A 16,549-nucleotide genomic window follows, 5' to 3' on the forward strand; every position below is an offset into this window, starting at 1 on the left:
TGAGACAGCACACTGGGGTCTGAATGTGACACCAAATGCTAGACTAGCTATAACGCAGAGATATTCATATGGAGATATACCTAGCTCATAGAACTGGAAGGGACCCTGAAAGGTCATCAAGTCCTGCCCCCTGCCTTCACTAGCAGGACCAAGTACTGATTTTTGTCCCAGATCTGTAAATGGCGGCCCTCTCAAGGATTGAACTCATAACCCTGGGTTTAGCAAGCCAATGCTCAAACCACTGAGCTATCCCTCCTGCCTTAACTTCTCTAATATAAACCCACATTGGCTATGCTCTATCTTCAGGAATCAGAATTTCTGCGGTAAGCATTGATAGAAGCACTAAAAGTTTTTGTAGGGCTCTAGTGTCCCATCGCTGGCCATTGGAGATATTTGCTAATAGAAGTTGCAGATTGGCCATATGCCATTATAGGAAATCTCATCGTATCATCCCTTTCATAAATATATCAAGCTCATCCTTAAAATGGGTGCCTGCACTACTCCCCTTGGAAGGCTTTTCCAGAACTTCATTCCTCTGATGGTGAGAAACCTTTATCTAATTTCAAGCCTAAACTTATTGATGGCCAGTTTATATCCATTTGTTCTTGTGCCAACATTGGCTCTTAACTTAAATCACTCCCTCTCTCTCTCTCTCTCTCTCTCCCCCTGATATTTATCCCTTTGATATATTTATAGAGAGCAATCTTATCTCTCTTCATCCTTTGTTTTGTTAAGGAGCTTGGTTTGTTTAGGCTAAGTCTCCTTTTGTAAGGTAGGTTCTCTATTGCTCTGATCATCCTAGTAGCCTTCTCTGCACCTGTTCCGGTTAGAATTCATCTTTCTTAAACATGGGAGACCAGAATTGCACACAATATTCCAGATCAAGTCTCATCAGTGCCTTGTATAATGGTAACAAACCTTCCCTATCTCTACTGGAAATATCTCGCCTTATGCATCCTAGCATTGCATTATCCTTTGTCAAGGCTGCATCACATTGGTGGCTCATAGTCATCCTGTGATCGACCAATACACAAGGTCTTTCTCCTCCTCTGTCACTTCCAACTGATACGTCCCCATCTTATAGCAGTAATTCTTGTTGTTAGTCCCTACATGCATGACATTGCACTTTGCACTATTAAATTTCATCCCATTTCTATTACTCTAGTTTTCAAGGTCATCCAAATCTTCTTGAATGATATTCTGATCCTCCTCCATATAGGCAGTACCTCACAACTTTGTATCATTTGCAAATTTTATTAGCACACTCCCGCTTTTTGTGCCAAGGCCATTAATGAAAATGTTAAATAAGATGGTACCAATACTGATCCTTGAGACGCTCCTCTAGTAACCTCTCTCCAGCCTGGCAGTTCACCTTTCAGCATGACCCGTTGTAGTCTTCCCTTTAACCAGTTCCTTACCCACCTTTGGATTCTCGTATTAATCCCCATCTTCTCCAAATTAACTAATAATTTCCCATGTGGAACTATATCAAATGCTTTACTTGAAATCCAGGTAGATTAGATCTACTACATTTTCTTTGAGAAGAGATTATGTTGGTCTGGTACAAACTACCTTTTATAAAACTGTGTTGTATTTTATTCCAGTTACTGTTTGCCTCTAGGTCTTTAATTACTCTCTCTTTCAAAATGTGTTCTAAGACCTTGCATCTGAAGAAGTGAGGTTCTTACCCACGAAAGCTTATGCTCCCAGTACTTCTGTTAGTCTCAAAGGTGCCACAGGACCCTCTGTTGCTTTTTACAGATTCAGACTAACACGGCTACCCCTCTGATTCTAAGACCTTGTATACAATTGAGGTCACGCTAACAGGCCTGTAGTTTCCCACATGTTTTCCCCTCACCCCCACCCTTTCTTAAGTATAGGTACTATATTTGCAATTCTCCAGTCATAGGGTACAAACCCTGAGTTTACAGATTCATAAAAAATCCTGGCTTTGGGGTTTGCAATTTCTTGTGCCAGTTCCTTTAATATTTTTGGATGGAGATTACCCAGGTTCCCTGATTTGGTCCCATTAAGCTGTTTGAGTTTGGCTTCCGCCTCGTATGTGGTAATTTCTGCTTCCATATCCTTGTTCCTGTTAGCCACCCTGCCACTGCCCTCAAGCTCCTCGTTACCTTTATTAAAAACTGAGGCAAAGTATTCATGTAGGTGTTGGGCCATATCTAGATTATCTTTAATCTCCATCCCAACATCAGTGTTGAGCAGTCCCACTTCTTCCATTGTTTTCTTTTTATTTATATATCTAAAGAACCTTTAACTATTGGTTTTAATTTCCTTTGCCAGGTCCAATTCTCTTGGCTTTTGGCAATTCTCACTTTACCCCTACACTTTCCGACCTCCAGGAGATAGCTATCCTTGCTGATCCATTCCTTCTTCCTTGCCTTGTAGGCTTTCTATTAATAATCTATTTGAGACACTTGTTCATCCAGTTGGGTCTGCAATTCTTCCCTACAAATGTTTCTCCTTGCTTGGGATGCAGGCTTCAAATAGTTTCTGGAACTTTGACTTAAATCAATCCAAGCCTCCTCCACATTCAGATCCTTGAGTTCTTCAGGCCTGTCCACTTCCCTAACTAATTCCCTTAATTTTTTTAAGTTTGCTCTTTTGAAATCAAGGACCCTAGTTGCAGACCTATTTTTGTTTATCCTTCCATTTAGTTTAAATTGAATTAACTTATGATCACTCAAATTAAGGTTGTTCTCTATATCCAGTTCTTCTATGAGGTCCTTGCTACTTACCAATACTAAATCTAAAATGGCATCACCTTTTGTTGGTTCAGTGACTATTTGGTGAAGAAATCTGTTTGGTATCACATCCAGGAATATCTGGGTTTTATGTTTATTAGTAGCACTTGTCCTCCAATCTATATCTGGGAAATTAAAGTCTCCCATAATTGCATAATTCCCAGTAGCTTTTATTTCATTAAAAATTTTAGAGGCCTCTCTTCATATCCAAATTGGATCCTGGGGGTTTGTAGCAGCCCCAAGCACTATTCCAGTCTGTTACCGTTTTTCCCATAGTGATTTTGACCTAAACAGATTTCATTTTATCCATTCCATTACTTCTAATTTCTTTACAGTCTTCCTCATAATTAATATACAATGCTAATCCACCACCTCTACCTTTATTTTTGTCTTTTCTTAACAGCACATATCCTTCAATATCTGTATTCCAGTCATAACTACTTTTTACCATGTTTCCATTATCCCTATAATATCTGATTTCACTTACTGCACCAGTAGTTCTAGTTCCTCCATTTTGTTACCCAGACAGCTTGCATTGGTTTACAGACATCTTTCTTGTTTCTGCTTGGCTTCACCCAGATTCCTCACCCAATTAGGTACAGTCATTTTACTGTCAGTATTGCCTATTTGACTGTTATTGTCATTGGTATTGTCACCATCTTTCCTTCTGTCATCTATTCTCATCTGAATCTAGCAGTATAATTTGTTCCCACATGAAAGACAGTCAATGGATTCTTTCCTGCTCCCATTAGGATCCTCTTCTACCTTAGGACCACATCCCATATCTTAGCTCCTGGCAGACAGCACACCCTTCTGTTCTCCAGATGAGCTCTGGTGACAGGCCTGTCTGTTGTTCTTTGTAGGGAGTCCCCAGTGATGTAGACTTGCCTCTTGTTGTTGGTATGATTGTCCGGCCTTCCCTCTTTTGTTCTTTCTGGCTGCAAGACTTCTTGTTGTCTGTTCCCACTTGCAATCTTCTGCGAGTTGTCCTCTATCCTCCTGGGTCTCTGAACTCTGGCTAGCTCCATTGTCTCTTCTTGTAGGACTAGCCACTCTTCTCTTCTCTTCTTTCTTGCTCTCCCATGTTCTGCCTGCCTCTCCCCTTCATTTTCCAACTCCGTAAATCTGTTCCTCAGCTCTATTTCTCCTTCACTAGCTGGTCTTTTCCTCTGCCTTATTCTCGTAGTCACATGCTTCCATTGTCCACTTTCTTTATCCAGCAGTCTATCCTCACAGTTCCCTGGTCCAGTATGCATCTGCAATTCATGACGTTTCCTTTCCTCTCTCTTTCTCTCCATCACCTGCTCAAATCTCTTTTGAAACTCAGCCATGGTTTCTAGCTGCAACTCCAAACCTCAGATCTTCTCTTCCATCAGCTCTATCAGGTGGCACTTCATACACACAAAGCACCTTTCCAATACCCTCTCCAGAATAATGTACATCCCCACAACTTCCATATCCAGTCATCTTCACTGTCTTTTCCATTCCTTGGGTCACTACCACTGCTGCCTCTGTAGCTGCCATAGCCTTCCCTACTAAGCTACTGTGAAGAAGTAAAAAAGAATCCCAAAAACCAACCAAAAACACACACCCCCAGCTAAATCCCCCATTCAGACTCCTTTGTTTTCAGGTGTTTGTTGGCTCCTGTACTGTTTGCTGGCCTGTGGGCTGCCTTTATAGGCCAGCTGATTTTACCTTGCTGGTCTCTTCTACTGCCGGCTCTAACTCTTTCTCTTTTCCCCTTCCATAGGCTGATGAGAATCTTGACTCTAAGATCTGTTTCTATGATATTGAAATGGACACAGTCACACTCTTTGATTTCAAGGCTGGACGAGGGGATGGTGGAGCCGTGCCCTCCTACTCTGGACAAGAACCTGAAAAGTAAGAAAACTTCATTTTGGAAAGTCTGGCTTGTGGCTTTAGGATAGGAATCTAAGGCTTGGTCTACACTGGGGGGGGGTATCGATGTAAGATACGCAACTTCAGCTACGGGAGTACCGTAGCTGAAGTCGACATATCTTATTCCGACTTACCTCCCGTCCTTACGGTGTGGGATCGACGGCCGCAGCTCCCCCATCGCTCGCTCCGGTGGAGTTCCGGAATTGACGGGGAGCGCGTTAAGGGATGGATATATCGCGTCTTAACGAGACTTGATATATCGATTCCAGATAAATCGATCGCTACCCGCCGATACGGCGGGTAGTCTGGACGAACCCTAATTTACCAAAACAAGCCATTCCTTGATGCTGGAAGAACTCTGCACAAACTAGCGAGTTGCTCTGCTTTAACTAAATTTATTTTTTTAATTGATTTTACTTAAATCGGGGCAAAAACTGTGTATAGATAAATCTTGTTGGGGCTTGCTTTCTCTGCCTTTTAGTGGGACATTTTGCTGATAACCACCTTTATCCCTGTTATTGCATGTGTAAATTTGAATAGTAACAGAATTATGGCTGACTAGTGTCTAGAGACTTCACAGTTTATTTTCACAGAACGATTAGACCTCTAAATTCTTGCTGCCCAAGTTTACAGTGGTGAGGAGTGTTGTGAAGATTGCATGCTCAGATCTTAAAGAGATATTAGTGACTTGTGCCATACACATTGCATTCTCAGAATAGTTATGCCAAGTATGTGGGGACTCATCCACTTCCCCAAGCAGAGTCTAGAGTGTAGGAAGGGAATGGGAGGGCATCCTGGAGATCCTAACAAAGGAAAAGCGTAACATCCAGATCCTCATCAAAATGTTTTCATTTCAGGGAAAAACTTGAATGAAATGCATGCATTTACATCTGTTTAAATTTAATGTTTTGGTTTTCAAACTACACCATCTAGCAATAAGTAATAGGTTAGAAATTTTGGTCACAAGGCAGTGGCATGCAGTGAACCGAGAGTGAGGCTCAGAATATGGTGGAATGCTATAGGTCCAGAATTCTATTTAGCCCTTCAGAAATGTACGTTGTGGTTCCTCGCTTGTGCCAAGCCACTTTTGAAATACAGGCTTCTGTCTTCAGCAATCGTTCCAATAGATATTACAGACAAGCATGCAATTATTGACATCAGCTCTGAAAAATGAGAGGTTCCTGGGAGTGCCCAGCTTATTCGTGAATGCACAGAAGGCAGATTTTGAGTCTCTTAGGTTTTAGTTAGTCATCCAGATAAATACAGCAACAGGGCAAATTTGAGGATGGTGGAAGCTTTAAACTGTAGCATTCTGTTCAGCCTGGCACAGGTCACTGTAAAACTGGAGGATTTGTGTCAGCTGGTATGCAAGTAGAGAAAACACATTGGCATCATCTGACATTTATGCTTTTGGTGTGTAGCATCCTGAAATGAGAGTGAGAGCATCAAACAATTAAAACAGCAATAATAATAATTAATAAATAACCCATTCTGCTTCCCCCTTCCCTTCCTCCTGAAGGCAACAAAGTCTCTTCCAGTGTCACTGTTGCAGATTTTTCAGATGCAGCCCAGTGTGGCAGGAGCCATTCAGATTTCAACCTTTTGCCAGGATTCTTTTGCAAGACGTAAGAATGACTAGTGCGCTAAAAACTTAGCAACCCTCCACCCCCCATATTCAAATGCTTCAAATGGGAAAATCTGATACATTGTGGCAGTAAAATCTAAAAACTCCCAATTTTTCACATAAACCATAATCTTGTTTTTGAGCCTAGGGATTAATTGTCATGAGTTAGATTGTGGAGAGACGTGTTAAGGTGTCTTTCTGCTTTGTTTTAAACCCTTTCCCCTCTCATTCTGGGGGCACTGGTAAAGGAGAAAAATAATTACTGCTGAGGCCTCTGTTTTCTCTCTCCCTTTACACGGATACTTAGCATTTAGGGTCATGCTTTGTTTTCAAAGCACTATGCAAACATTAATTAACCCTCACAGGTATTGTGAATCTACCTAGGATTTTATATGGCCCTGATCTTGGTGCTATGTAAATGCCTGAGGTATGCAAGTAAGAGTTAGCTCCCATTTTACAGATGGTGGAAGTGAAGCACAGAAAGTGATTGACTTTCCCAAGGCTGCACAAAACGTCATTGGCAAAGCCATGATAAAAATGCGGGAGTTCCTGGCTTACTGCTCTGTGCTCAGTCCACTAAACTACAACACCTCGCTGTTTTTTTAAAAATGCTGAATTTAGTACTTGTGAAAAGTGCTAATTTTGACACACCTAGAGAAGTCTCCTATTTGCAGCCTGAGTACTGAGTAAGCAGCTGCAGCAGTGCTGGCTCCCTCATTGTATCTCAACTTCGACATAAAGGAACCACCTCTCTGGATCAGAGGGCAGATCTGACTTCATGGCATGTTCATTCCTTGATCTCTTGGCTCAGATCCCCAATGATGGTACATATTTTGTTTAGTTTTGTGCAAGAGATGTGGTCTCTTTTCCATCAAGAATAGCAACTCATTTTGCACAGGCCACCATACAGCCATCAGATCAGACCTCTTGATTGCTACTGAGCTGGATTTGAACCCGTGACCTAGATGGGTACTACATGTACTCAGCTGCAGTATAGACTACATGTATGTCTATACTGCAGCTGAGAAGTATAATTTTCAGTTTGCGTAGACATACCTGCATTAGCTCTGACTGAGGTAACATGCTAAAAATAGCAGTGAGGCCATGGCAGCTCATGCAAATCACCTGAATAAGTACCTAGGGCCTCTGATGGGTTTGTACTCAGGTGGCTAGCCTGAGCCACTGCCCATGCCACCACAGCTACACTGCTATTTTTAGCATGCTAGCTCTGAATGAGCTGGCGCATGCATGTCTATCTGAGTGAAGAATTACACCTCCCAGCAGCAGTGTAGATGTATCCTTAGTGTTTGCTGATTGGCTAAATGTTTATCTGCATTTGTGGTATCATTAGCTTTTATACACGGAAATGTTTAATGTTCCTGGTATTAAAAAAAAAAAAAACAGGACAAACTAAAAGTGGTGCAGTGTCAGATAGATAATGTGCTAATGAAATGCTGTTTAGGAGGCATTGAAAATTGTGATTTGTACAGTTGATGTTGAAATGCAGTAGGTTTTATATTTGATGAGTAAGTGCAGATAAAGGAGGCTGTTTAACTCCTGTACTTCTGGCAGGATTATTCAATAGAATCATAGAATATTAGGGTTGGAAGAGACCTCAGGAGGTCATCTAGTCCAATCCCCTACTCAAGGCAGGACTAAATCATCCCAGCCAAGGCTTTGTCAAGCCGGGCCTTAAAAACCTCTAAGGATGGAGATTCCTCCACCTCCCTAGGGTAACCCATTCCAGTGCTTCACCACCCTCCTAGTGAAACAGTGTTTCCTAATATCCAACCTAGGCCTCCCCCACTGCAACTTGAGACCATTGCTTCTTGTTCTGTCATTTGCCACCACTGAGAAGAGACTAGCTCCATCCTCTTCAGGTAGTTGAAGGCTGATATCAAATCCCCCCTCACTCTTCTTTTCTGCAGACTAAATAACCCCAGTTCCCTCAGCCTTTCCTCGGAAGTCATGTGCCCCAGCCCCCTAATCATTTTCGTTGCCCTCCGCTGGACTCTCTCCAATTGGTCTACATCCCTTCTGTAGTGGGGGGGCCCAAAACTGGACGCAGTACTCCAGGTGTGGCCTCACCAGTGCCGAATAGAGGGGAATAATCACTTCCCTCGATCTACTGGCAGTGCTCCTACTAATACAGCCCAATATGCTGTTGGCCTTCTTGGCAACAAAGGCACACTGCTGACTCATATATCCAGCTTCTCATCCATTATAATCTCCAGGTCCTTTTCTGCAGAACTGCTGCTTAGCCAGTTAGTCCCCAGCCTGTTGCAGTGCATGGGATTCTTCCTTCCTAAGTGCAAGACTCTGTACTTGTCCTTGTTGAACCTCATCAGATTTCATATGGCCCAATCCTCCAATTTGTCTAGGTCACTCTTGACCCTATCCCTACCCTCCAGCATATCTACCTCTCCCCCCAGTTTAGTGTCATCTGCGAACTTGCTGAGGGTGCAGTTCATCCCATCATCAGATCATTAATAAAGATGTTGAACAAGACCGACCCCTGGGGCACTCCGCTTGATACCGGCTGCCAACTAGACATCGAGCCGTTGATCACTACCCATTGAGACCAATAATCTAGCCAGCTTTCTATCCACCTTCTAGTCCATTCATCCAATCCATACTTATTGTGACAAAGTTCCTCCCCTGCCTTGGTGGGTCCTGTGCTTCTTGGTGGATTTGCTCGCCTCAGAGATTCACAGCAGCCTCCAGTTTGGCCACTTTTGCTAGTGGCTCAAACCTGCCGTTCACTCAGCTAACCTCATCACTGGCCAGCATGGGGAAAGGGAGGAGAACAATCCCCGCAGTCTCTGCTGACCCACCTAGTGGGTTGGGGGATAGGCCAGGGACCTTCCCCTCTGGTGGGACCCACAGTCCACGTCACCTCCTCTTGTCTTGAAGTGGGAGTTGAGGGGGATGGGGGGAACCCGGGCCCGCCCTCTACTCTGGGTTCCAGCCCAGGGCCCTGTGGATTGCAGCTGTCTACAGTGACTCTTGTAACATCTGCGTGACAGCTACAATTCCCTGGGCTACTTCCCCATGGCCTCCTCCCAACACCTTCTTTATCCTCACCACAGGACCTTCCTCCTGATGTCTGGTAACGCTTGTACTTCGCAGTCCTCCAGCAGTACGCCTACTCACTCTCAGCTTCTTGTGCCTCTTACTCCCAGCTTCTCACACACGCCCCTCACTGATTGAAATGAGGTCCTTTTTAAACCAGGTGCCCTGATTAGCCTGCCTGTCTTAATTGATTCTAGCAGCTTCTTAATTGGCTTCAGGTGTCCTAAGTAGCCTGTCTGCCTTAATTTGTTCCAGCAAGTTCCTGATTGTTCTGGAACTGCCCCTGTTACCTTACCCAGGGAAAAGGGACCTGCTTAACCTGGGGCTAATATATCTGCCTTCTATCACTCTCCTGTAGCCATCTGGCCCGACCCTGTCACATTATTTAACCTGCTGGCAAGACTATTGTGGGAGACCATATCAAAAGCTTTGCTAAAGTCAAGATATATCATATCCACAGAGCCAGTTATCTCGTCATAAAAAGCGATCAAGTTGGTCAGGCTTGACTTGCCATTGGTGAATCTATGTTGACTGTTCCTGATCACCTTCCTCTTCTCCAAGTGCTTCAACATGGAGTAACCAGTCCATTGTCTAATTCTGTCTCCAGCCTGCCCTGGTTTAGTGGGTGCTTTTCACCACCTCACTCCCCAGTCCTGTTGGCCTTGTGCTTCCTTGTCTTCTGGCTAGCTTAATCCACCTGACCTGCGTGTGCACAAGGAGCAAGTAGAAAGAAAGTTAGATTGATGAAATATGACCATAAGTCTCTGTATTAATTGCATATTTCAGTCTGTATCTCAAAATGTTTTGTGTGCTTGACTTCTAAAATGGTGATGTTTAAATTGAGAGTGATTCCCAATGCAGGGAAACATACTCGTGCTAGCTGTGATGGAGCTAATGGGGTAAAAATAGAGTGTGGCCATGGCAGCGCAGCCAGCCGATGGAGCTAGCAATCCTGAGCAGGGCCGCTGAGAGCGGGTTCGGGCCCCGGTGAAAAACATTTTTCGAGCCCCCCAGCAAGGGCGGACCGGCTAAACAGGGCCGATGGCGGGGGGGAGCCGGGCCCCCTTCTGGACTGCCGGACCCCAGTAATTTGTACCGGCTTCCACCCCCAACCCCTCATCGGCCCTGACCGAGTACATGCCTATGGCTTTGGACAGGTACATGCTCTGGGAGGCCAGCCCCTTCTGTTGGTCGCACTGCTGTGACTACAGTCTGTTTTTAGTGTTGCTCGATCAATTAGAAGCCCTAAGGCTTTGTCTGCACACACAAATAGTTAAAGTGGTACAACCCCCCCCCCCCACCCCTACCATCTCTTGGAGAGGTGAATTAAAAGACCCTTCCGTTGATGGAGGAAGCATCTACACTACAGTGGCACAGCTGCACCAATGTAGCTATGCCACTATAGTGGCTGTAGTGTGGACATACTCTTAGACACCTTTATACCCGTATTACTGTGTCCACACTTGGGTTGGACCAGATAACTATTTCCGTTAAAAAACAAACACACACACAATTAGCCCAAAAAGTCACATTGGCATAAAAACTGTGTGTGGAGCGGGTCTCAGGCACCAGGAGGCTTCACATCTGAGGCCTGAAACAAAGCAGCAAACACAGGTGTCAGACCTGCAGGGTGTTCAGTGATTGGTATAATCTGGGTGATGTACTCAGGTCTGACCTAAGAATGGAAGAACTGTGAGATTCCAGCCCAAGGCAGGTAAGGCAAAAGGCTGACCACTGAGTTGGATGCGCTCAGGATATGTGTACACTGCAAGTGAAGATGTTGTTCTAATGCAGATAGGTCTACCCATGCCAGCTTTAATCTAGTTAGCCTGAATAGTAATAGTAGTAAAGACATGGTGGTATGGACTAGGAGCCTGAGTGCTACTGGGGGCCCTGGGCACATACTTGGGTTCTGTGTCTGCACTGCAGCCTGTGCAGCCATATCTTTACTCTATTGTTACCCATGCTAGCTCCAATTACACCTTCATTTGCTGTGTAGACATTGTGACGGTGTACCCCATAAGTCTTCATGGGAATATGCTTATGAATATATATGATATAACTGGAATATGTTTTATGCTACATATGCCATGTAACATATCTATGTAAAGGTTATGATCTACTGAATACATTCCTCTTATTTGTATGCATGTATCATTTTTGTACTTGAAGTTAGGAATATTGGCTGTATACTTGCTTGATTTCTATTGAGAAAGGAATGTGCAAATTAAATGCCCAGTCAAGAACCACTGAAGCCAACAATGAACTCGAAGATGCCAATCCACATCGGAGCTTTCCCAGGAATGTGGCGTGGCTGGTAAGAAACTCAGTCATGCATGGACATGTGACTGGCCCATGTGACTCCAAAATTCCATCTTGGAGCTGGACTTTACATAGGAGAGAGGAGGGGGTCTCCCCGCACAAGAGAAAGTCTATTTGAGCCTGTGGGAGACCCCTCCATTTGGTCTTCAGCTGGCTAAAGAGACATCCTGGGTCTGTGTTGGAGCAGACTGGTGTGTCTGGCTCAAAAAGACAGGGAGCTGGAGTCCCAAGCTGGCAGGGAAAGCAGGGCCAGAAATAGTCTTGGCACATCAGTTGGCAGTTCCCAAGGGGGTTTCTGTGATCCAACCCATCACAGACATACTCTCAGAGAAAGCAGAGGCAGACGGACAGGCAGGTAGCCTCATAATTGTGACAGACACTGAGGTTAGTCACTGCAGTTGGAGTCCTTGGTTCCTTTCCTGAACACAGCTCCCTCTGTGCTGACTTTGTTTGCAAAAAGTTAATCATCATTACCTATCTCCAAGAAGAGGAGATACCAGAGGGAAGATGAGAAGTCAGTCAAACCAAGGCCTGGTCTACACTATGACTTTAGGTCGACTTTAGCAGCGTTAAATCGAATTAAGCCTGGACACGTTCACACGACGAAGCCCTTTCTTTCGACTTAAAGGGCCCTTTAAACCGGTTTCTTTACACCACCTTCAACGAGGGGATTAGCGATAAAATCGGCCTTTGCGGGTCGGAATTGGGGTAGTGTGGACGGAATTCGACGTTATTGGCCTCCGGGAGGTATCCCACAGTGCTTCATTGTGACCGCTCTGGACAGCACTCTCAACTCAGATGCACTGACCAGATAGACAGGAAAAGACCCGCGAACGTTTGAATTTCATTCCCTGTTTGCCCAGCGTGGAGAGCACAGGTGACCACGCAGAGCTCATCAGCACAGGTAACCGTGATGGAGTCCCAGGATCGCAAAAGAGCTCCAGCATGGACCGAATGGGAGGTACAGGATCTGCTCGCCATATGGGGAGATGAATCAGTGCTAGCTGAACTCCGTAGCAGTAAAAGAAATGGCAAAGTATTAGAAAAGGTCTCCAAGGCCATGAAGGACCGAGGCCATAACAGGGACACACAGCAGTGCCGCATGAAAATTAAGGAGCTACGGCAAGCCTACCACAAAGCCAGAGAAGCAAATGGAAGGTCCGGGGCAGAGCCTCAAACTTGCCGCTTCTACGCGGAGCTGCATGCCATTCTAGAGGGTGAAGCCACCACTACCCCAACCGTGTGCTATGACTCCCTCACTGGAGAAACACAGAGGGAAGAGGATTCGGGGAACGAGGAAGATGAGGATGGAGGTAATGTAGGTAGCTCACAGCAGGCAAGGAAGCGGAGAAACCGGTTTCCCCAACAGCCAGGATATGTTTGTCACCCTGGACCTGGAACCAGTAACCCCCGAACTCACCCAAGACCCTGAGGGCACACAGGGGACCTCTGGTGAGTGTACCTTTGTAAATATTACACATGGTTTAAAAGCAAGCGTGTTTAATGATTAATGATTAATTTGCCCTGGCAATCGCGGCCAGTACAGCTACTGGAAAAGTCTGTTAACGTGTATGGGGATGGAGCGGAAATCCTCCAGGGACATCTCCAGAAAGCTCTCCTTCATGTACTCCCAAAGCCTTTGCAAAAGGTTTCTGGGGAGGGCTGCCTTATCCCGTCCGCCATGGTAGGACACTTTACCACGCCAGGCCAGTAGCACGTAGTCTGGAATCATTGCATAACAAAGCATGGCAGCGTATGGTCCCGGTGTTTGCTGGCATGCAGACAACATCCATTCCTTATCTCTCTTTGTTATCCTCAGGAGAGTGATATCAATTCACGGTCACCTGGTTGAAATGGGGTGATTTTATTAAGGGGACATTCAGAGGTGCCCGCTCCTGCTCTTCTGAACAGAAATGTTCCCCGCTGTTAGCCACACGGTGGGGGGAGGGGTGAAGTGATCATCCCAGAGAATTGTGTGTGTGTGTGTGTGGGGGGGGTGGTTTAGTTGGGTTTGTGCTGCATGTTAACCCGGAAACCGCAGCCCCTCCTTTTACATTGAGAACCCATTTTAAATGGCCAACCCAATTCATCCTTGATATGGGAAATGAGGGCGCTGCTGTTTGAAACCATTCCCACATGTTAAGAAGGTTAAAAAAGCCAAAAGACTGTGGCTTTCCATGGCTGCCTGCAAGCCGAAATCTGTTGCCTGGCACTGCGTGAGTGATCTCTCATACCAAACCGGCAGGCCCTCACTATAAGAGGAAAAATGCGACCTTGTAACGAAAGAGTGTACCCATTGTTCTCTAAAATGTGTCTTTTTTAACCACCTCTCCCTTCTCCTCCACCAGCTGCAAATGTTTCTCCTTCACAGAAGCTAGTGAACATTAGAAAGAGAAAACGGAGGACGCGGGACGATATGTTCACGGAGCTCCAGATGTCCTCCCACGCTGATAGAGCACAGCAGAATGCGTGGAGGCAGTCAATGTCAGACATGAGAAAAGCACAGTATGAACGAGAGGAGAGGTGGCGGGCTGAATCGCGGGATGAACAGAGCAAGTTGCGGGCTGAAGATGATAGGTGGCATCAGCTTGCAGACAGAAGGCAAGAGTCGATGCTCTGGCTGCTGGAGCATCAAACTGATATGCTCCAGCATATGGTTGAGCTGCAGGAAAGGCAACAGGAGCAGAGACCGCCGCTACAGCCGCTGTGTAACCAACAGCCCTCCTCCCCAAGTTCCATAGCCTCCTCACCCAGACGCCCAAGAACACGGTGGGGGGGCCTCCGGCCACCCAGTCACTCCACCCCAGATGATTGCCCAAGCATCAGAAGGCTGGCCTTCAATAAGAGTTAAAGTTTTAAAATGCAGTGTGTCCTTTTCCTTCCCTCCTCCCCCACCCATCCCAGGCTACCTTGGCAATTATCCCCCTAGTTGTGTGAGGAATTAATAAAGAATGCATGAATGTGAAATAACAATGACTTTATTGCCTCTGCAAGCGGTGCTCGAAGTGGGGAGGGGAGGGTGAGGTGGTTGGTTTACAGGGAAGTAGAGTGAACCGGGTGGGGGGTGGGGGTGGAGGGTTCATCAAGGAGAAACAAACAGAAGTTTCACACCGTAGCCTGGCCAGTCACAAAACTCGTTTTCAAAGCTTCTCTGATGTGCACCGCGCCCTGCTGTGCTCCTCTAACCGCCCTGGTGTCTGGCTGCGCGTAATCAGCAGCCAGGCGATTTGCCTCAACCTCCCATCCGGCCATAAATGTCTCCCCCTTACTCTCACAGATATTGTGGAGCGCACAGCAAGCAGCAATAACAATGGGGATATTCTTTTCGCTGAGGTCTGAGCAAGGCAGTAAGCTGCACCAGCGCGCTTTTAAACGTCCAAATGCACATTCCACCACCATTCGGCACTTGCTCAGCCTGTAGTTGAATAGGTCCTGACTCCTGTCCAGGCTGCCTGTGTACTGCTTCATGAGCCATGGCATTAAGGGGTAGGCTGGGTCCCGAAGGATCACGATCGGCATTTCAACATCCCCAACGGTTACTTTCTGGTCTGGGAAGAAAGTCCCTTCCTCCAGCTTTCGAAACAGAGCAGAGTGCCTGAAGACGCGAGCATCATGTACCTTTCCTGGCCATCCCACGTTGATGTTGGTGAAACGTCCCTTGTGATCCACCAGGGCTTGCAGCAGCATTGAAAAGTACCCCTTGCGGTTTATGTACTCGGTGACTTGGTGCTCCGGTGCCAAGATAGGGATATGGGTTCCGTCTATGGCCCCACCACAGTTTGGGAATCCCATTTCAGCAAAACCATCCACTATTGTCTGCACGTTGCCCAGAGTCACTACCCTTGATATCACCAGGTCTTTCATTGCCCTGGCAACTTGGATCACAGCAGCCCCCACAGTAGATTTGCCCACTCCAAATTGATTCCCGACTGACCGGTAGCTGTCTGGCGTTGCAAGCTTCCACAGGGCTATCGCCACTCGCTTCTCAACTGTGAGGGCTGCTCTCATCCTGGTATTCTGGCGCTTCAGGGCAGGGGAAAGCAAGTCAGAAAGTTCCATGAAAGTGCCCTTACGCATGCGAAAGTTTCGCAGCCACTGGGAATCGTCCCATACCTGCAGCACGATGCGGTCCCACCAGTCTGTGCTTGTTTCCCGTGCCCAGAATCGGCGTTCCACGGCATGAACCTGCCCCAGTAACACCATGATTTCCACATTGCTGGGGACTGTGCCTTGTGAGAGGTCTATGTCCATGTCAATTTCCTCATCACTCTCTTCGCCGCGCTGCTATCGCCTCCTCGGCTGGTCCGGGTTTCGCCTTGGCATGTCCTGGCTCTGCATATACTCCAGGACAATGCGCATGGTGTTCATAGTGCTCATAATTGCCGCGGTGATCTGAGCGGGCTCCATGATCCCAGTGCTAGCTATGGCGCCTGGTCTGAAAAAAGGCGCGAAACTAGTATCTGACGGACCAGGGGAAGGAGGGAGGGAGGGAGGGCCGAGTTACGGCATGGCGTACAGGTACAGGGAATTAAAATCAAGAAAGGTGGCTGTGCATCAGGGAGAAACACAAACAACTGTCACACAGAATGGTCCCCCCAAAGATTAAACTGAAAACCCTGGGTTTAGCAGGCCGTTGATTTCACGGAGGGAGGGGAAGCAAATGAATACAGAACAAATCTATTTTTTACATCTTAAGCTGGCAGCCGACGGTGCAGCATGACTGATAGCCTCCGCAGTATGACGACGATGGATACCAGTCGTAATATACCATCTTCTACCAAAAGGCAAGGGGCTGCTGCTGTGTAGCAATGCAGCCCCACGTCTGCCAGCCCCACATCTGCCAGCACCCAGATCGCCCTCGGCCTCTTCT

At 46.3% G+C, this 16,549-nt stretch overlaps 2 protein-coding genes across 24 annotated transcripts in view; one reads left to right on the forward strand and one right to left on the reverse strand.

Moving 5' to 3' along the window:
* The window catches only part of IFT140 (intraflagellar transport 140), a 248,755-nt gene that overhangs the window by 123,864 nt on the left and 108,342 nt on the right, over positions 1-16,549 (forward strand). For all 23 annotated transcript variants that reach the window (XM_065558612.1, XM_065558607.1, XM_065558616.1 and 20 more), the window contains one exon: positions 4,513-4,643. In XM_065558612.1, the coding sequence (XP_065414684.1) occupies positions 4,513-4,643 (131 nt within the window). The remainder of the gene's footprint in view (positions 1-4,512; positions 4,644-16,549) is intronic.
* TMEM204 (transmembrane protein 204) overlaps positions 4,638-16,549 on the reverse strand; it is an 82,025-nt gene continuing 70,113 nt past the window's right edge. The window contains exon 3 of the mRNA XM_042851544.2: positions 4,638-6,086. Coding sequence (XP_042707478.1) covers positions 6,064-6,086 — 23 coding nt within the window. The 3' untranslated portion in view covers positions 4,638-6,063. The remainder of the gene's footprint in view (positions 6,087-16,549) is intronic.

Source organism: Chrysemys picta, chromosome 10, assembly GCF_011386835.1.
Source record: "Chrysemys picta bellii isolate R12L10 chromosome 10, ASM1138683v2, whole genome shotgun sequence".
Classification (NCBI taxonomy): domain Eukaryota; kingdom Metazoa; phylum Chordata; order Testudines; family Emydidae; genus Chrysemys; species Chrysemys picta.